The sequence below is a fragment of the Osmerus mordax genome, chromosome 26 (assembly GCF_038355195.1).
Source record: "Osmerus mordax isolate fOsmMor3 chromosome 26, fOsmMor3.pri, whole genome shotgun sequence".
In the NCBI taxonomy this organism is placed as follows: Eukaryota; Metazoa; Chordata; class Actinopteri; order Osmeriformes; family Osmeridae; genus Osmerus; species Osmerus mordax.
In genome coordinates, this window is record NC_090075.1 from 5,609,830 (window position 1) to 5,631,014 (window position 21,185).

Sequence of the window (21,185 nt, forward strand, 5' to 3'; positions counted from 1 at the left end):
AATGGGCTGCTGCTCAATAATATTTTTATACTCAAGAGATAAACATCGGATTAATCCATAGTTCTCACCTGACCCAGGGACTTCGGGAGATAAGAAATAAGGTAGTTGAACGCCACCGAAGTAACACAGTCTGTGGTCATTTTTTTCATTTGTTGAACGCTGGAAAACCTTGACATCCGTTCAGTCGCTCAGAGACTACAAGGAATGTGGGGATTCGCGAAAAAAGGGCTATTGGACGTTCTTTCGTTGCCACTAATTGTGGCAGTGATGTGCTGTGCCCAGAGGTAAGTGTTGTAGATGAATGGTAAACGGGGTAACCCGAGTTGTCTTCAAATGGCTGTAATCCTGGTCTCTCTGTTTCAGCGTCAACGAACCGGGGAATATGTCTTTTGTAAAGGACACTGTGGATAAACTGTTGAAAGGTTATGATATCCGCCTTCGCCCCGACTTTGGAGGTACGCAGTAGAAGTTTATTTTACAGTTTTGTTCACAAACGTTAAAGCAAATCATAATCTGGACTGTGCATGAAGTAATTATACACATAATAGTTGATATATGCAGTAAATAAACATATACAATTCTAATGACAATCACAGACGACGTTGTTTAATTGCATACTCCTATTTCTTAGGTGCCCCGGTCGCTGTTGGGATGAGTATAGACGTGGCAAGCATAGATAGGGTGTCAGAAGTCAATATGGTAAGTACTTATACGGTTCTTACTAAGTACTTTTGATAAAGCAATTGTTTATTCTTTGTTCATTAGTGTCATAAAGCTAATGGACGTACACACATCATTCAGTTACCTAACTTCCAATGCTAACGAAGCATTAGGAGTTTTGAAAATGCATAAAGTCCAAGCATCATTGTGTGCCTCTGGAGTGTGAGAGAGAAAGTCATCGGGGCTTGCTACAAAGCAGGTGCTCAAGGTTCAGTTTGAGGTGGGTCTGTCCACGTGCCTGTTCCTGACATGCAGTCAATACAGCCTATATAGTTTGTAGCCCCTTGAATGCTCCCGAGGGGGAAAAGAAAATCAATGTTAGTTTTAAAGAAGAAATCTTTAACTGGAAGAAATCAGTTTCCGCAAGGTGCACATGTACAGTAAATCACCCAGTTGCCCAAGCCAAATACCCATCCTCTTGTGTGTCCTTACATAAGATTGGTGGTGTGTTCACACACATCTTACTCCAGCTCTTTTTTCTGATCGTGACATATTTTGCTCATAGTCGTTCCAAGTCCAGAAGGTCACTGTGTGCTTCTTCTAACGAAGGCCTGGCTGAACCTCAGGAGGGGAGGGGGGGGGGGGGGAGTTTGGACTCCTCCAGGTCCCGTCAACCGCCATCCATCTTGGCTCGTAGTTGCTGACGGGGCGCGGCGTCCGATCACATGCTTCCTGGAGGAAATAGCCTCCGACGCGCCATCCCCACAGCGGTGTATGATGAAGTGCTGTTTTAAGGCAGCGACTGGAGGGCAAAGTCGTGTTTTCTGAGGCGTGTGGAGCGACTCGGCCCTCTCCGAGGGAGAGGCGGTCAGATTCGTCGGTTTGTTTGAGAAATAATCTTGTGGCTGATCCACAGACCTTGGTCGAGTCTCGACTGCGCGGCGAGTTAACTGCTCAAACGCAGAGTGTCGTAACGGCAAGCCGGTATGCATTACTCTCATGGGAAAATGACCCCTAAAGTGCATAATAAAAAAATAAAAAAAGCTTCAACATTTAACTACTCGCATTGGCTTTCAGAGGATAGCCATGAGGGTTTAGCACTGCATGGCCTATCATGGAGCTACAATGGATATGATGGTGTGTTGTTAGAGGGGACCACACCCCGTGTGTTGAGAGTCCTAATCTGCTCTTCAGGGCCAGCTCTCCACTGCCCATCTGAGACCCCTTGGCCGGGCCTCGTCAGCGACCGTGGCAGATTGACTGTCTGGCAGCAGTGTGGGTCTGCAGCCTGCAGATGGGTTTGGGGGAAGTGTAGCCCATTGGGCGGGAGTGACATCCGTTAACAGTCATCAGGCGGGACAAGTGGCGTGTACAGGAAGTGGCGTGGACAGGAATGCAGAACGGTGTTAGCAGCGATTGGACAGAAATAGGGTGTGTTAAGGGTTTCTGGACTGGGATATAGCACTGCAGGGCTGAATTCGAGGGTAGCTGCAGTGTTAACAGTGACTGGACATGAATATAGTAGTGTGTCAGCTGGAGAGAAGTCTGTTAAGTGGACCTCCCTCTGAGTCTCAGGAGAAAGATCTGGAGCTTGCAGCGCAGTGTGCTGTTGCTCTCTGATGTCAAGCTACAATAACACAATCTGTGCCTCCGCTAGAAGGCCCTATACTGTTAAACCTTGATAGGAGACAGCTACTATGTATGTACAATGTGATCTCTGCGTTCATATAATTGGCCTGTACACTTGAAGGTGTGAAAAAAGTAATACAAATATTAAACAGAGAAAAGTGTTAGCGTTTTTTTGTGTGATTATTATCATCATAGCAGAGGGGGAGGGAGGAGACCAGGTGGGGGTCTCGTCTGCCTGAGCCCAGATATGATTGGCCGGGCTGGTCCTCCGAACGAGCCAGAAGAAACCAATCAGGGTTGGGATGTTGAGCTGGGGAAAAATGCTACATCCAGAAATGAAGATGCCTTGCTCTCTGTGTGTGATAGCTGGCTACGGCTCAGTGGTGGAGCAAGTGATTGTACATCAAGAGGATGCAGGTTCCACACCCCCCCCCCACCCCCCTCCCTGACACACACACACATCCCGCCCCCACCCCATATGTCAATTTGGATAAGATTTTTTGCTAAATGAGCACATTATTATTATTATTATTATGATAGAAGCGCTGAGTTCATTTACATTAGTTCTGCGCAAACCTACTGTCGCCTGGAAGGTTCTCCAGTTTACTGGCATGTGTTAGATCTTTGTTCTGACTCGACAGTTATGTCTCCTTCACGGGGTTAAAGGAAGTGGTGCACCAAAGATTTTGTTTAGTGGGCTGTTCAGGACAGCTTACGCACCACAGTGGAGCTGTCCATGGTGCTGAACCCCTCTTCAACAGCAGAAAGATGAACCTCTCAACTAGGCCCTATAACCTAAACCCTCAAGGAATCTCTATGGCGAGGGCTTCTGCTTTTTTGAGGAACTTTATTTGGGCAACAGGGTCTTTAAACAGACTTCATGTGTTAAGTCTAGGTCCGTCTTCATGACAGCAGCTCAAACATTTGCTAAACATCAGTAATATGAAATAACTTTTTCGAGGATGCCATTAAGTTATCAAGGTATGTTTAGTACTTGTGGTTCTGGATCTTCTTCTGATAACTAACTAACTTAAGATTCAGGCACATTCTGACTGTGAGAGGATCCGTGGAATAAAGATCCCATTCCTGCTACGAAAACCGAAATAGCATCACCCTCTGGATGTGTTCGTCTCATCTGCTAGAGAGTGACTGACACATCAGGGGTCTTCTCACGCTCCCTCTGACGGATGTCCGACGATGATCACTGCACGCATAAATAGACCGTCTCCATGGTTACGGCCGATACCCTATGGAGTCTTCAGGTGCGAGCGCTGAGTCGTCCGCCGACATGGACACAGGAAGAATGACAGCAGCGAAATGAAGAGGGAAAAGACCCCCAAAACGATAAACATCTGACAAACTATTTCAATGTACGTGCAGCGTCAAAGCGGAAGCGACGTGCAGAAGACCCCACGAGAATGTCACGGCGCGAGTGAAAGTAGAACATCATCGAGAGTACAAACTCTGGGATTATTTTTAGAGATTGTTGATGTCTGGCTCAACCCCATCCCCCCCCCCCCCCCCCCCCGTCTCTCCCGAAGGACCAGTTAAAACAACGAGGTCAGTCTAGACTGAAGGGATCTCATTGGCACATTTAACATGGACTTTGATGTATCGTCTGACAAAGAAAAAGAACCACGTCTCCCCAGTCCAACACTAAAACAGACCCCCCCCCCCCACTCCACAGCACAATACTTAGACAATACAATGGATCTATACAGTAGATACCTTAATAATAGATACTGTACTATAGATACCCACTATAGATACCTTAACACACAAAACAGAACTATAGATACTCAAATTCTAGATACTGAACTATGGATACCTTCATACTAGATACTGAACAATAGCCAGGCTACTAATAAGTTGTTCAGCATAGCCAGCACATGTTTTAGATAGACTAGATAGACGTTTGACAGTGTAATATTATGTGGCATTTAACCCAGTAATAAATGAGGCCATGAGAGTGGAAAATGTGTCTATAAAATATTAAAGTGAAGATTCTCCCCAGCTGCAACTGTAGTTGCTCACTAGCTCCAAGTTGAGTTTTTTCACCTCCTCTCTGCCCCCTCGCTCTTCACAAATCGTGATTGATTCCCTTCTATTGATTTGTCATGGATGAGGTTGATTAGTCCGTCGATGTCAAACAACGGGATGTCCAACTGCCATCTTTGTGTGCGTGTGCACCGCAGCAGAACTCATTCTGTCCACGTGTGTGTTTAGAAGGATTACAATAACCTAATCATTTAGCCGACGCTTCGATCCAAAGCAATGTCAAGGGGGAGAAGATATGCAGTCAAATACTCTAACCACTGAGCTATACCCCTGTCATGCCCGTTTACAAAGTGTGTGTGTGTGTGTGTGTGTGTGGGGGGGGGGGGGGGGGGGGGGAAGTCGATTGCCTGGCTGAAAGCTGTGCCGGGTGTGCAGCACTCTGATAGCTGCAGAAGAGCCGGGGTTGTAATGGGCAGGTGGCAGAGCACCATCACAGACACCGGCTCGTTGATAGATCCAGCGGATATGGCGTGCTCTTTGCTGAACAAGTCATTTCCCCCCTCTCTCTACTCTCCTCACAGACAAGCACGGACGATGCAAATTGCATCCGCTGATTGCAGTTTTTTTTCTCTCTCTCTCTCTCTCTCTCTCTCTCCTTCCTCTTTCTTTCTGAGGTGCCATAAAGAAAAAAAAGGATTAAAAAAAAACTCGGTAGATGTGTGTAGTGGGAGTGATAGTGGGGCCAAGCTAGGTTTTGGACCGACTAGCATGGTTTGAATATTTTGGGGTTATTTAAAAAAAATGTAAAATGTACATTGGGTGTACTCTCACCTCTTCCTAACACAACTATTATTGATCCTCCTCCTTGCTTTTATTAAAAAGCTACAGAAATATATTCCAATAAACCTGGACGTAACACACTTTTATATATATAGGTTCTGTAGGACGTCAAACACAAAAACACACCAAACACATCGGTTATGCCTCCCTCGAGAGAACGTCACAAGTGCTGTGTAACAGATGACGGTTCGTTCCACCATGCTAGCTTCTGGTGAAAACGGTTGCCTTGGTAACCGTCACCGGTCTCGGTCGGCGCCTCGTGGATTCTTTGCGGCGCTCACCCAGGTGACGAGCAAAGTTGAGGGGGGCCCCTCGAGGAGGACGACCGCACTCGCCGTGGAACCAATCAATCGCCGTCAACGTCGACCAACCACATATGACCTTATGTTGTTCTGACTTTTCAACAGTTAAAAAAAGACCTCACTTGGACATAACACCGAAACAAAAACAAAAAAAACACGACACTAGGACAAGGCTGTCAGGAATTGTGGGGCCCTTCCCTGATTAGCATTTAAACATCTTAACCCCGCATGACTAGTTGTGACAAAACTTGATCGCAGGGGGACGAACTGAGAAGCGTGAAGCCGCTTCGGTCTCCACAGAGAGAGAGAGAGGGAGGCGCAGAGGTGTCAACGGCATGCTTTCAAACAGAGTCACACAAGGTACCGGCCTCAACCCTGTGTGGGCGAGCTGCAGAGGGCTTGTCGTCAAGGAGATGAGATTTATTAATATATTTCTCACTTCTGCTCGCTCGCTCTCTCTCCTTTTTTATTTTTAGCTTGAAAGCAGCGCCGGCGTTTTCCCCTGTAATTTTCCAATCAGAGGTTTATTTTGATTTAATGTCGCTTCCAAACGTGTACGTTGTTAAGTGCCCTCCGATGATAAACAGGAGTTCTCCTGGCCTTCGGCTTTTGGTCCATCTTCCCAGTCACAGCAACAGGTGATTTCACACACAGCTCTGTGGAAGTCTGTCTCTGCGGACCAACAGACCTCTCCCCCTGTAGCCTTCGCCAGCTCTTCTCGGCGGCAGCGTGGCTAAGTGTTTATTACTCACTATGACTCAGCCAGATGAGGAGCTGGATAGACTGAAAGGACAGCCATTTTGGCATGTTTACATCATTCTCGGCCCTGCTGAAGGGAAGTTGTGCCCTCAGAGAGCTTGGATGTGTTTTCCACGGTGTAGTAGATGTACATGGAACTTCCCGGTCGATGTGTCAGGCCCAGAACCCATCTGCAGCCCCTGAGTTCAGTCCCGCTGGAAGACCTGAGGAACTGAAAATATTGTGGTCTTTCATGACAATAGCAACATATTGGAAATATGTGCTGTTCTGGGCTGTCTTAACGGTGTGTTAAGTATTAAACTACGACAAATAACTAATCACAATACCCATTTTCGACAACAATCAGCTAAAATCACCGTCAGGAAATTGTGACCACTTGATGGAAATGCAAAATTCAGATCTTGATTCGGAGTCAGATATTCACAGGTATTCACAGATATTCCGACACTGCTGTTCCGAGAACTGGATCTGTGTTTAGGAACGTTTAGGACTATTTTTTTATTCTGACTGTTTTACTCAAGCATAGTCAAATAATGAACCAAGGAGCTCTGTGACAAGAAGACGCCTGGTGCAGGATGCCCTCCTTTCACAGGAGGGTAAGGAAGAGAGGGGGAGGGGGGGTGGAGGAGGAGATCTTGGAGAGGAGGAGGAGGAGAAGGAGAAGAAGGGGAGAGGAGGAGAAGGAGAAGAGGATGAGAGACTCTGCACCGTGCCCTCATCCCCAGCAGATGTCCTGGTGTTGGTTTGATGTAAATCATGTTTGACTGGCATGCTGTAGCCATGTCTGTGTGCGAGCGCGCCAGCTCTCTGAGTTGATGATGACACCACGATCCCCTCCTTCCTGTGAACCTCATTTATATACTGGTGCTCGGAACACATCTCTCTCTGCCTCGCTTTCTCTTTCTCTCTTTTCCTCTCTCTCTCTGTCTATCTCTCTCCTTCTCTTTGTCTCTCTCTCTCCCTCTCTTTGCCTCCCTCCCTGTCTCTCCCTCTCTGTCTCGGTCTTTGTCTCTATCTCTTTCCTTCTCTATCTTTCCTTCAATTTGTCCCTGTTTCCCACATGATGTCTTTTTGTTTCTCTCTGATTTCCATTCCTTCTCTTTTCTCTCTCCATCTCCCTGGCATCTGTCCATCCATCTGAAAACATAACACGTTTTTCATTTTCTCGCTTCAACTGCTAAATGAAGAAGTTAAATGCGAAGAAAAGTAGAAATACCTTGATTAAAATGAAATGGCTACTGGGTAATCTAATAATCATATTAACCAGAGTCGATAGTGATTGTATCTTATTCCCCTAATGCTCTGAAAGCCTATGGATGTGTCCGATTATAACATTGCCTCAAGTAGCTTTTCAAATGTCCTTTCAAATAGCCAGAACAGTACATATAGATTTGCTTCTCTTTTGTGATCCGTTTCCTTAAACTGGTATTGACATTTGAATGCTGTCTCAACATCGACAGAAGGAGCAGATTATCGAGCAGTTGTGTGAACTGTGTGAACTGTAAGTGAAGTAGATTCTTCTGACCTTGGGTACGGCATTTGTCTGAATAAAATAAAAAAAAACTCTTACAGTATGCCCTGTTCTTACATACTCTTCACTTTTCAAACTAGTGTAACTGTGTGTGTTTGTGAGTGTGTGTGTGTGTGTGTGTGTGGGGGGGGGGGGGGGTGCGTATCCATTGTTGTGGTAGAGATTGGAGAGAAATAAATATTTCATGGCAGCGGTTTTGTTCTTTGAGGTGATGTTGCGTTGAATAATTAAGTCTGTATTTCATATCCGGACTACAGTTTAAAGAGGTGAACTGGTACTGGTACAGGTGAACTGGTACTGGTACAGACGGGTGGGGTGCTCCCTGGAATGTCTGACAAGAGCTTTCTACAGCGTTTACAATTCTGTTACAGGTCATCTGTCATCGTAGAGTGTACAACTGTACACTGTGACAGGAAATGAACACATTATACGTCATGAATGTGCTACTTTCAACGGTGTCAAGTCAAACAATGATGTGTCTATCTCTGCTCTGGACTGTGTGATCCGTCATGGTGTGAGATTAAGAGTCCACAGATGGACTCATCTTTGTCTACGGCTGTTGTGGAAGAACCTCCCCACACAGGCCCAGGCTGCATCACCCAATCAGCCAGGCAGCCAACCAGCCAGCTAGTCTCCCGGCCAATCAGCAAGACAGTCTGCCAGCCAGTCAGCCAATCAGGTTACCAGTCAGCAAGCTAGTCAACTATCCCACATTAGAACTTGACAAAGGAGAAGCACTGATGAGAATATGTAATGGCTCTCTCTTCTGGGGGAGAGAACGTTTTCAGCACACAGAGAGGAAGGGTGAAAGCCTCTCTTTGAGGGGACTGAGAGGGGTGGGTGAGGTGGGGTGGGGGGCAGGGTAGGGTACTTTGCCAAAACTCGTTCCAGTGCCAGGGATTTTTGCCCAACACATTTCCTGTCATTTCTTGTCATTACAAGACTATTCCCCACAGAGTCGATTACTCTCCAACACTGAAGAAGCATCCAAATTAGAATGCTCTTTGGTTGTTGCTTTTTAAGACAGACTGTTTATTGTGTTTCAATTGACTTAAATGTTTGTGCCTATTTCCTGCCGACGAGTACAAATCTATACATGGGCCAACCCAACAAACCTGCAATGCAAACATGCACTTTTATGAATATGCTATTGTGTCAGTGTTTCACATTAGATGCACTCTCAGCACGTTGAAAGGACCAGAGTCTTGCTTATTTATTAAAGACTAAAGCATTCCGGAACAAGTTCTAGTATTAGTCAGCAGAAGGGAACCCGGTGTTCCAAAGTTCCATTAAAAAGTCCTGATGGCTCCTGTTGTGGAACTGGTCTCCTATCAGAATGAGTTGTTCGCCAAGGAGATAAGTGTGTGTGTGTGTGTGGGGGGGAGATAAAATGGCTGTCCCAAAGGAGTCTCACCATGGCAGTTTGGCTCCAGAAGTATTCTCCTTTCCTCAGGGTTATGGATAGACTGCTGTGTGTGATTATGAGTTCACACGAACTTCAGCCTATCAGCAGAGATAACATCATGACTGTTCACCAAAAGAGCACCTCAGAGGACTGTCATTGTGATCCTGGGGGTTAAGAGAACGTTGTTGGTTCTCCATGTCATCCACACTCTGACACTCACTGGGAATAACAAACGGGCTGAACGTGAAGACGTTTATGCTACATCATGACAGTCTGGTTTGTGCCTGTGGCTGACCTCAAACCGCAGTTCCAACCATGCGAAGATCTCTGCAGATATCAAGTTGCAGGACTGGTTCCGATGAAGTCTCACCAGATTCAACTCGATAAACACCTCACAGGCAGTCAGTCCGACAGACACAAGCGTTCTGTGTTCTGAGGACAGAGCCCTGTTTAGAATGACTGAGGGCGATCCTTCACCAGACAGGTCCGAAAACATGGCCGCCCAGGGCCACTCAGGGAGAATTGAGAGAGGTTTGACACTTCTATAAATACCACAGCCACAAAAGAAAATCCATCCCTTGTCAGGTTGTGTTGTTGTTCGATGACTTTGGCAGTGTCCCTTCTGCTAGTGAGTAGGCCTCTGGATTCAAAGTTGTCATGACGCTGTTCCAGGGGTGCAGGTATCATTATACATGGGACACGTCCCACCCACTTTATGAAAAACGCCAAATCTGTCTCTCCCCATTTTTATTGAAAAAAGTACATTTAACAGCCGCGTCCTAATTTATTTTAAAAAGCTGTCACACTTACATTTGAAAACCAACCTACGAGCTGATCAGTACCAGTCTCATGGTTTTAGAAATAGAAAATGTACTGTGAGGTACAAAGATGTGGTGATTAGGAGACCTTAAGCCTAACCATATCCCGACCTGTTCTCTCTCTCCCCCAGGACTACACGTTGACCATGTACTTCCAGCAGTATTGGAGGGACAAGCGGCTGGCCTACGCCGGGATCCCCCTCAACCTCACGCTGGACAACCGGGTGGCCGACCAGCTCTGGGTGCCCGACACCTACTTCCTCAACGACAAGAAGTCGTTTGTTCACGGCGTCACGGTCAAGAACCGCATGATCCGTCTCCACCCGGACGGTACGGTTCTGTACGGACTGAGGTGAGAACCCCTTCCTCTTCCTCCTCCTCGTCATCACCTCCTGGTTCAGAATCGAGCTCCTCAGTTGCCCGATTTTTTTATTAAAAGGACACACGACACAATTCCATATATCGCATCAGAACCCCCAAAATGTCAACTCTATTTTATGGGAAGAAGTGTTTTTCATTAAGTCAAATAAACGCTTACTGGATTGTTCTAGAAAGGACTCCATCTTTGGGATCCCCAGCTTGCTCTGCATGTTCATCCTGGAGCCCAGCCCTTAACCAATCTAACCAAATCAAGCCGCCCAGATTTCATTTCCTCCTCATCAAAACGACACTCGACCTTCGCGATTGTCTTTGGACTCCGAGCACAGGGCCGACATATTGCAGCGATCTTCACAGTGGGAGCCTCCTAATGCGCGGTAATGTGGAGAGAGGGCATTAACAAACAACAAGAAGAAATAGACCACAGTGCATTACTAAGCAGCCGAGCTCTTTCACGATACAGGAAGAGACCGAGCCATCAAGGCATGAATCTTCGTAATCGACCCATGCTGAAGAGGTAGTGTTTTATTTGCTTGTCAGTTTTGAAGCCATTAATGGGGAAAATGCTTATGAGTTTATGGTAATGTGTTTGAGCTCCCCCCCCCCATCTATTACATGTAGTGTGTTGAGTTTCTCTGGTGCAAATCTGAAGGTCTCTCAGAAACACACCACTGACAGCAGTTTTTCATACACGTGCACGGCTACTGACATCAAGGACATGCCCTGCACTGTATGTGAGCTGGAAAAATACAGAATGTGCGTGGCAAATATTACAACTGGCCATATAGGAAGAATTGGCCGCGTTTTGTGAATGCAGGCCACATCTTTCGTGGTGCTGACTCATTCTTTCGTCGCGTTCTAGTTATGTTGCGGGACATAACTCGACACGTTTTATGTAAATCGATCGTGTGTAAGGGAAACACGTCGTCGTTTCTGTCTGTTATCTGTGAGGAAGTGTTTTTAGGCAAGTCCCACTGTATTGGCCTATGCAGTATGTGGTGTTTCGGTCTTTTCTAAACTACAGTATTGAGTGTGAGCAGGAAAGGAAGAGGTATGGACTGGAATGTCAATTGGGCCTCTCTAGATAGGATTCTCACAGTAGTCACCACTTACCTACCAAGTCTACCAAGGAAATCGATAACCCTGAAGAGGAAAACCAGTTCAAGCGGTCCGTTATCCAAAAACGTCAAAGGGGTGATAGAATGCAAAACCGAGTTTACCTTGTCATAGTTGAATAACGACAGTTCGGTGGGTAAAATGGACATACAGAGAACCTCAAAGCCCCATTGACACCTATTTTCTATGCAAATCTCACAATTTGAAACTGCCGCTGTAAAATGGGCGAATCACAACTAAGCTAATAGTTATCTTCAACTCGGTGGGCTGTACCTTATTTGGCTCTGGTCTGTACCTTTGTAACGCCCCAAAATTTACATACAGACCAGCCCACTGGTGTTCTGGCCCAGGAACATGAATAGAGGTCACGTAGATCTCAGACACTAGTTAAGCTGCGCTCATCTAAATCTTTATGAGCATACCATAAAAGAGAGGAAACCTCTCGTTTCATTCTAGGGTTATTTCACAGGCTTGCATTAGGGCGCATAGAACAGCACCCGGGCCATTTTCAGCCCAACCAATGTTACATACCCTATTCTTAGACGTTAAGGAACAGTGTGAAATACCCTATATAATCATTCTATCACCCCTTTAAGAACGTTTAAAGCCCTGCAGCCCAAACGTTTGTTGACGTCTGCTGTTGTGTGGTCTGTGTGTTTCAGGATCACCACCACGGCAGCGTGCATGATGGACCTGAGGAGGTACCCCCTGGATGAGCAGAACTGCACCCTGGAGATAGAGAGCTGTGAGTGCCGAGACCTGGATACACTCCTGGAGGGAGGGGGAGGAGAGAGTACCTGAGACAGACCGATAGGGAGAGGGAGAGAGAGAGAGACAAAGGGAGAGCGTGCGCAATGGATAGACTGATGGAAGGAGAGGAGGAGATCGAGAGAAGGAAAGGGAGGGAGAGAAAACAAAAGAGAGAGAGAAATGGAGAGTGAGAAGAGAGAGAAAGAGAAGTCCACTTTAAAATGTGACATTGCTTCACCTTTTCCGATCTGTTTGCTGAGAGATTTTAAGGCCGACCGTGAATTTTGCAACCATGAAGGCTACATGATTGGACCAAACTTAATCAGTCTTTATGACTAGTTTGGCTGTTTCGATGCTTAACAGTTCTCTCCTCATAAACCAGTTGAAGGTCGTTGATCCCATGAAAGTGGATTTTGTTGTCCTGCTTACCAATGGGTCTGATAACCATCTGATCACAGAGCGGAACATCGGACTAATGTCCGATTTACATCGGCCTTGTGCAGACGTTACCAAATGGCCGACTCCTGTGATTCATCAGACGTGATCGCACTCCGTCATTAGCGACGAGAAATGTCACTTGGCACAAATGCAGATTAAAATACATTACTCATCTTGTCTCGCAAACAAAATTATGGCATGAGCGTATCAGCCGGTTCACCATGGCAAGCCTTCTGGGGAAGGCCGATACACAACATTTTACATCGTTTTCACTGTGGGGGGAAAAGCCAGGTATGTAGGTGCCTGGCCAGATCCCTCCCCCCCCCCACACACACGCTTTTCCTAAAGAAACGTGTTTTTTAACGGCTGCATCTTCAGTTATAAAAAAAATGCAAACAAACTGACGCCCCTGCAGTACTGCAATGGAGCTGCAATTGTCCTGGGGAGTTTGGATCTTTGACCTTTCGAGGGGTGTGTGTCTGGGCGCAGATGGCTACACAACGGATGACATCGAGTTCTACTGGAAGGGAGGCGACAGCGCCGTGACGGGGGTGACGCGGATCGAACTGCCCCAGTTCTCCATCGTGGACTACAAGCTGGTGTCCAAAAATGTGGTCTTCTCTACAGGTAAGAGCCGTTATACACAAACACTTGTCTTCTCTCCAGGTAAGAGCTGTTATACACAAACACTTGTTTGTGTATAAGGGCCCTTATGCACAAATACAACAATTAATGTTGTTTTTTTTACTGCAATTCCTCTCCCAGGGCGCCTTGTAAGTTATCGAGGGTTAGGACATTCAGTCTGATGCGATGAGGCATATTTTGTTGTCGCTTTTTTAGCTTTATTTACTGATAGGACAGTTGGAGAGAGACAGGAAAGCAGGGAGAGGGGGGGAGGACGTGCAGGAAATGTGGCCTCGGTGGGATTCGAACCCAGGCCCCTGCGTCAGGCAAGAAGTTAACCAAACCACTCCCTCCATGTTCCCACTGTTCGGCTTTGTCGGAAGTTTCATGGAAGTGCTTCGTCAGAGCCTTGTATCATCTGGGGTCCTTACGGTAGCTGTCCTACGCGCTGCCTGCGTTCCCAAGAGGGCCGGCAGTCCCACTTATTTCAAAAGGCCTCCTAATTACAGGCTGTGCATCACACGGCCGTCCCTGTCTCCGTCTCTACAACCGTGGAGCGCTGGAACAGGGGATGCGATGGAGAGCCAATTAGCCTTTGGTTTCTTTAAGCACTCGAGAGAAAAAAAAGTGAGGGGGGGGGGGGGGGGGGGCTCTCGATACAGGAGGACATCATACATTCATGAGTTAGCGTAGACGCGCAGCATAACTGATTCCCCACTAATGCTCCAACCCTTGCCGAGGCCTCCACGATAACGACTGCTCCCCCTCCCTGTGTTAATGGCAGGAGGGTTTGTAGTCACGTACGTATCTTTTCAGAGCTGAACCCTGAGAGTTGTTGGCGAATGACAATCAAGGACGTGAACAACACTTTTATAAAATCGTTTGAGGAGTTATTCAGATCTCAAGTATGAGTGTGCTTGTCTTTCCACATGTATAAATAAAGACAGTGACAAACATTCATTGTACAGGGTAATATCTGAGCATGCTACATTTACATACCGGTTGAAGAGTTTCTGAAAATAACATTCCTTTGATCTCACCAAGGGCTATTTTAGGTGAATTACATTGCAGCATATACGTATATGTAGCGTAATGCAGTAGCGTAATGCAGAAAACTGTATGCACTGTACATCACTGTAAGATCTTGACACTGCCTTGAATTCTTTGATTCCTTTTGACTAGCAGTGCAGTGTGGTGTTCTTTGAAATATACATATGATGCGTGTGTTATACGCACACACATGCAGGCACACGCACACACAAAAATGTCAGGAGTAAAAAAAGAAAAAAGAATCGGTGTTAGTTCAAGGCCAAGTTACACAGAACTCTCGTTCTATCAGGACCACGCCTGCTTGTTGTCATGGCGATTAAAATGCGGTCCATGCGCCCGTTGGCGTGGTAACCAAAAACACAAAACCCAAGAGCTGTATCCCTCTCTCTCTCTCTATGTGTGTGTTTGTGATCCCTCTTGACGTGAATACCCACTAAAACTCAAAAACAAAACCTTTTCCCGTTTCTCCTCATAGGTGCCTATCCACGCCTGTCTCTGAGCTTCAAGCTGAAGAGGAACATCGGTTACTTCATCCTGCAGACCTACATGCCCTCCATCCTGATCACCATCCTGTCCTGGGTCTCCTTCTGGATCAACTACGATGCCTCCGCTGCCAGGGTGGCATTAGGTACAGCCCAGCCCCTCCCCCACCTGGGCCCATGCCCACCCAGTCCCTGTATGGAAGGCATTATAGTGGAGCATGCGTAGGCTACATCAAACACATTAGCTTGCGAGCTAACGGCAGCTAACTGTTTGTCTGTAAAAACAAAGCCTATGCCATTATAAAAAACACATTGTGACGATCACAGAACACGAGCTTGCACACAGTTTGTCACAGAAACGCCTTTAAAAAGAAATTCTACACATTCCCAGCCAGCAATGCAGGCAGAGTCTCGCTGGCGGACACAAGGTGTTTCTCTGTCTGAGCTGGTCCCAAGTCTGCCCATTAGTGGAGCGCTCAGCCTCCCGTGGACTCTGCTGGGAGTCTGAGAGCTGAGAACAGGGTTGGGTAGTGACACATTCAGCCAGTGGCTTCTGGGAACTAAAAGATGTCCCTCACTGCAGAACAAAACTGTCATTACCCTCCATTGTCCCCTGCTCTCGCGCTGGATTAGGCTGTCCTTGGATGTGCGTGTGTGTGCAACACTCGCACAGGCTGTGCAAGTGACAATGCTGTCCACCCCGAACCGACGGCAGGTGCGGTAGATTTTCGGAGGGAGACTGGTTTGTCCGGAACTGTTCTCTCTCCATCCCGAGGGGAGGGAGAATGGCGGGGGGTGGGGGTTCTCCAAGTAGAGGAGGGTTCCCAGGGAAGTGTTCTCCAGGAGATAGACATAAGGAGGCCTCTGATTTACCTGTGTTTGCGTTGTCCCATGCCCCCACTGCCCCTCTCCCCCCTCAAAAAGTTGTCTGCTGGAAACACCGAGATCAATGTGGTTGGAATGCAATTACGTTCAGCCTCCAAATTCAATCACTGGAGAAGCTGTTTCTCAGACAGGCTCTCTCCCATCATCATGAAGATCCTATGTGAGATTAGCATTACATGATTCCCCTCCCCAGTTTCACACACTCCAAGATCACACCCCCTAAGAGTGACAGCTTGGATTGGAATCCAGTGTTAATGTCATCAACACGCTAGTGTCTTTTCAAAGAGTCAGCTGAAAGGCTGCTTTATTACCATAAACCAAATCTGTGTTAAAGCTCTGAGATTCTAACAGGAGCCAGGCTCTAATGTTACAGGGATACGTTTAGCTCAGTGGTTAGAATAGTTGAATGCAGAATCAAGAGGTCACAGGTTCAAATCCCCCTCTGTGTGTGGCATTTGATAGAAGCTATATACACTGTCGTTATGAACGTGGTTGGTGGAGGGAGTGTCAGGCTTGGGTCAGCGTTGGGTAACTCCACTCCTATCTACTCTACTGAAGGGTTTAGAGTCTTGTTTTTCTGTTGCCTGTGGTCGGGAGACATCCAGGCCTGTCCACACCCCCACACTTGCAACACTTTGGGTTTATGTAAGTCATAACAGACCAAAATAGACCGTGCATGACGGGCCGTAACTCCCTGTTTGAAAGGTGGAAACGCAGCCTGTGTTAAAGCTGTTCGATTTTGACTGTTCTTTTTTCGGTATCGTTTGCCAGTGTTACAAAGAGGTGGAAAATGCTGTCTTTTTTTCGTGTTTATTGTTTGTGATATAATCAAGATTGGATATGATAATACAAATTTAGCTTATATCAGCTTGTGCTTAATTATTTACATCGTATATGTCGAGCATATGGTGGCTGGATATGGTGGCTGGTCGCTCATGGTTTTAGGGCATTTTCCGCTAAGCTAGTCCTAAGATAAAGAAACGTAGGCTTGCCAAAAATTGGCGATGAGGCGATGATAAAAAAGGTCATTAAAGATGTATGTCCATTGACCAGAGAGACTATGTTACTGTAGGAAAAATGGGTAGTGGCGTTCCAATAATGTTCGGAATTAGTCATTATACAGTATATACAATATGTAAATATGGATGGATGGATGGATAGATATACAGATCGATGTACATCTATACAGTAAACACCAGCTGGGTGTCCAATAGAGAGGGCTCCAGCTAAATGTAGAAAAAAACGAAACCATCTGAAATGCTACCGAGCGAAGGAGAAGGGTTGTTAGTACGTTAACAGCAGAACACACCCTGACAGCTATGCAGTCATCTGCTTGGTGTTCCCTAGCGATCAAAAGGAAGGGATTCCTCAGGGAGTTATGACAGTGGAAGGGGCCTAGCTAACCCATCCCACCCCTGTAATAGTAGACAGATTGTTTTTTAATTAGTGACAGAAAATTAAAGAGACAGTCATTTTTTCCCAATCTTAATTGGCACTAACTTGCCATGCATATGATGTCCTGTATTCCCTGAGTACCCCTATCTAGTTCTCTCCCAGGTGTCTTAGCTCTAACACAGTCCACGAGGAATACCCTAGCCAAAGGGTGCCATATAGACTGATTTGTAACAACCATGTGAAAAGGATTCCACAAGGAACCCTTTTCCAGGTCCATGGGCCATTGAAGTCAATTTAGAACCCTTTACAGATCAAAAAGAACTGTTCCAAACAGCAACTTCCAGAACTGAAAAGGGTTCTGTTATCTCAGAGATGTTTTATCAGAGGGTTTTTTAATTGTTACTGCTAAAGATGCTGTGCACGATGGGAAAGGGGCATATAGACTCTCAGTTAATACTTGATTCAACACTGTCAGTCACTGTATTTGGTAGGAGAACCCCCGCTTGCTGTCTGAGTTAGCTGGTGCTGTAGCTAAGTCCACACTCAGTTTAGCCATGCAACATTGATGGACGAAACGTGATTCAAAATCGGCCACAACAAATCGTGTCTCCTGATAGGATGGTCTTTTCCCCTAAGCAGGCTCGATGACAGCTCCCCGTTGCTCTGGAGCCCTATAACAGAGAGTTAACCTCAAGCTGTGATATTTATTCACTATGAAGAATGTGTTAATTAGAAAAGTGTCAGTGGTTGGTTGTCTCGGAGTCTCTTTAATGTCAGCTTGGTAGTTACAGGCAGGGTGACTTTTACAGCGCACAGCTTCAGAAAGGACGTCTGCTCCTGGGTGATTTTTTACAGTCAGTTATGGTCCAAGGATGCGTGTGTGATTCCACTTATATTTATGTTTAACGTAATGAACTATAAACCTCAATTGGATAGTAAACTTCAGCTCCTGCATAATTTTCCTTTTAGAAGAAAATGTAGTCCATTCCGTGGAATGGCCTTCACAGTATGTTGCCGCTGGAGTATTTCCCCTAACCCAAGCCCTAGTCCCAATCCTGATACTAGTCGCAGCCCTAACCCTAGTCTTTACTCTAGCCCTGGTCCTAGTCCCAACCCAGGCCCTTGACCCAACCTTGGTCCTAACCCTGACTCCAACCCTAGTCCTAACCCTAACCCCGGTCTCTCTCTCGTCCAGGCATCACCACCGTGCTCACCATGACCACCATCAACACCCACCTGAGGGAGACCCTCCCCAAGATCCCCTACGTGAAGGCCATCGACATGTACCTGATGGGCTGCTTCGTGTTCGTCTTCCTGGCCCTGCTGGAGTACGCCTTCGTCAACTACATCTTCTTCGGAAGGGGGCCTCAGATGCAGAAGAAGCTGGCTGAGAAGGCTGAGAAGGCCAACAACGACCGAGTGAAATTTGACTGCAACCAGGTGAGGCCTCGCCCGGACCAGTGTGTAAAAGGACAACGTGCATTGCCGTTTGACTGAGAGTCCTGAGGACTTCAGAGGGTTTTGTTTCAGGTCCTTCATGTGGCACTTCCAAATGTGATTGGGTCGCACTCTAGAGGCCTGGGGAGAATGGATGTTGCTTTGAAATGTTTTTGTCGCATATCAGATGGCGTTGTCAATGATGATATTACAGAGGATTGTAGAGTTTGGAGTTCTACACAGAGGTTGGTAAGTATTGCAGTCACGACAGTGTACTACTGACTTCCTATGAACAGCTCATCTTTGGCCATCACAAGCGATGCCAGAATTCGACTGAACACAGCCAATTCCCCTTTGAGATCTCATTTCCAAAGGTTATGTACACCATACTGTACAATCCATGTCTGGGAGAGAGTAAATGTGTCTTCTGTCCTCCCCATAGTGGTGGAGGGCGCGGAGGGCAGTTTTACCTTTAGCTCCACCCCTTTGACCCAGGGCAGCCCTCTGAGTAAAAAAAGAACTCACCCAGACCTTCACATCATCAGATGCAGCAGCAGCTCCTCTCCTTCTCCTGCTCCCTCACAGCAGTGTCGATAACGAACCTCAGATGACGAGGCGGTCTGTTTGTTTGTGTGTGTGTGTGTCTGTAGTCTATTCTGGAACGAGCCAATTGCAAAGCGGCGTCGATTAAACACTCCAATCAGGTACAGGGGCGACGTCCCTCACGAGGGGTGAGTGTGGATCACCACCTGTTGTGTCATTCGTGAACCCTCCCCCTCAAACTTTTTGCCGCCACGCAAAGTTGAACCCCTCCCCACCCACGCCACCCGTCATGGAAACGCAGACTCGCGGCCGGGCTTCTGTGTCTCAGAGCAGCCATTCCTGAGTGTACCCTCCTCTCCTCCCTCCTCCTCTCCCCCTCCCCTCCCGCCTTCCCACTCTCTTCATGGGCTTCCTCACTGTGCCTCCGAATGTGCTCTTGCTCCTGTAAACAGTGCAGTGTCACAGTACATTTCCCTGCCCCTGTGCCCTATCCAAAGCCATCAGCGGCGATGGTTCAGGTCATTACTGTGCTGTTGGAACCATAATTACTGCATTATTGCTGTTGGAACTCCACCTTGAATTATTTATTACCACCCAGAGGTAGACAGAGGTAGGAGTAAACAAACAACAGACAGTAGGGAGGGGGGCCCTCAGGGGAAATAATCTCAACATGTCAGTGTGTTTCCTCCTGCCTCAGTTGTTACCGTGCGAACCAGCATGGGAGGTTCTGGCGTCCTGAACAAGTTTCATTAGATAGGAGCGTGACACCGTGTTAAGCTTGCCGCACATCAGGTTAATTACATCAGACTCGTAGCAGTTTGTAGCCTAATGTTAAACAACAATAACACTAACGCTAAACGTCCATATATAAATGAGCATATTTATAATGACTATGTGCAACTTTATGACAATGTGTGTGTGAGAATATCATGTATTAATGGGTGTGTTATACACCATGACTATTTGTGAGAGATCAGGATGAACCCATTTGTTGTCCCTAGATGGAGCACATCCAGACTACTTGGCTCCCAGGCAGTAACATCCTGCACCTCATGTCCTCCTTGGTCCAGCCTGTAACATGCTGACAGATTTATTTTTATCCTGTCTGAGTGTAGTAGCGGCCAGAGAGGGGGGGGGGGGGGGGGGGGGTTATCATTCGATCAAACCCTGGACAGATTTGTGAGAGGTAATTTAGTTTTGGGGACAGGAAACCTGTTTATGAAGGCCACTACTCTGTAGTTGCCACGTTTACAATCTGTCAGCCTCCTGTATGGTGTTGGCCCGCCGTTTCCTGATCTATGTTGTCAAATGTTCGTAAGGAGTTATTCACCCAACCGTGTGTCCCCGCACCGGCGCAGCGCCGACGCCTCTAAACGCGTCCCTGTCTCTCTCCCCTCGGGCCAGGTGGACTCCCAGGGGAACATCTTACTGACCACGCTGGAGATCCGCAACGAGGTCGCGGGGAACGAAGTCCCCACGATCACCGTGGGGGAAACGCAGAACTCGTCCTCCTCCATGATGTTCGATCACTCGGGGATCCAGTTCCGACGGCAGAGCTCGCTCAGGCCGCCCGGGCGCCAGAGCACCGACCGCACAGCCACGCTGAAGAAGAGTCGACTGCGCCGGCGTTCGTCTCAACTGAAAATCAAAATCCCCGACCTGACGGACGTGAACGCCATCGATAGATGGTCGCGGATCATTTTCCCTGCCGCATTCTCCCTCTTTAACATGATCTACTGGCTCTACTATGTGAACTAAATAACCAATGGGATTTTTTTCAGAACCCATGCTTGTTTTTGTAAGAGAAAACACAGCCATCTCTTCATCGAAAGGACGTGATATGACATTCCCTTTTACAATTTTTTATACTTACTGAGCCCAGGATCAATATGTACCCAATCATGTGTGACCATGCACAGTCCATTCATTCAAGCACACAAAGATGAAGTACCACACACCCCCTACACATGTTTAACCCTGTCTATTTCATTTCTAGACCAGAAACTCCTTCTTTCTCTGAAGAAACTTTGGTCCGATTAAGAAAAGTAATGGATAGTCTTTACAGAAATGGCCAATTATCTCAAATTGTAATTGGGAGAGGACAGTACCCCTAAGTTATGAAGATAGCTGAAACTTTGAGCAGAA

The 21,185-nt window shown here is 46.8% G+C and overlaps 1 protein-coding gene across 1 annotated transcript; it reads left to right on the forward strand.

The window, feature by feature from the left end:
- The first annotated feature begins 223 nt into the window (after positions 1-223).
- gabrb3 (gamma-aminobutyric acid type A receptor subunit beta3) lies at positions 224-20,798 on the forward strand. The gene is made up of 9 exons (XM_067229623.1): positions 224-284; positions 364-455; positions 632-699; positions 10,074-10,294; positions 12,099-12,181; positions 13,114-13,251; positions 14,774-14,926; positions 18,256-18,500; positions 20,445-20,798. The coding sequence occupies exons 1-9, from the start codon at positions 268-270 to the stop codon at positions 20,796-20,798; spliced, it is 1,371 nt and encodes a 456-aa protein (XP_067085724.1). The 5' UTR covers positions 224-267.
- The last annotated feature ends 387 nt before the right edge of the window (positions 20,799-21,185 follow it).

Coding starts and splice junctions, on each gene's coding strand:
- gabrb3 (XM_067229623.1), top strand. Junction 456..631: donor CCTTCGCCCCGACTTTGGAG/GTACGCAGTAGA, acceptor CCTATTTCTTAG/GTGCCCCGGTCGCTGTTGGG. Junction 10,295..12,098: donor ACGGTTCTGTACGGACTGAG/GTGAGAACCCCT, acceptor TGTGTGTTTCAG/GATCACCACCACGGCAGCGT.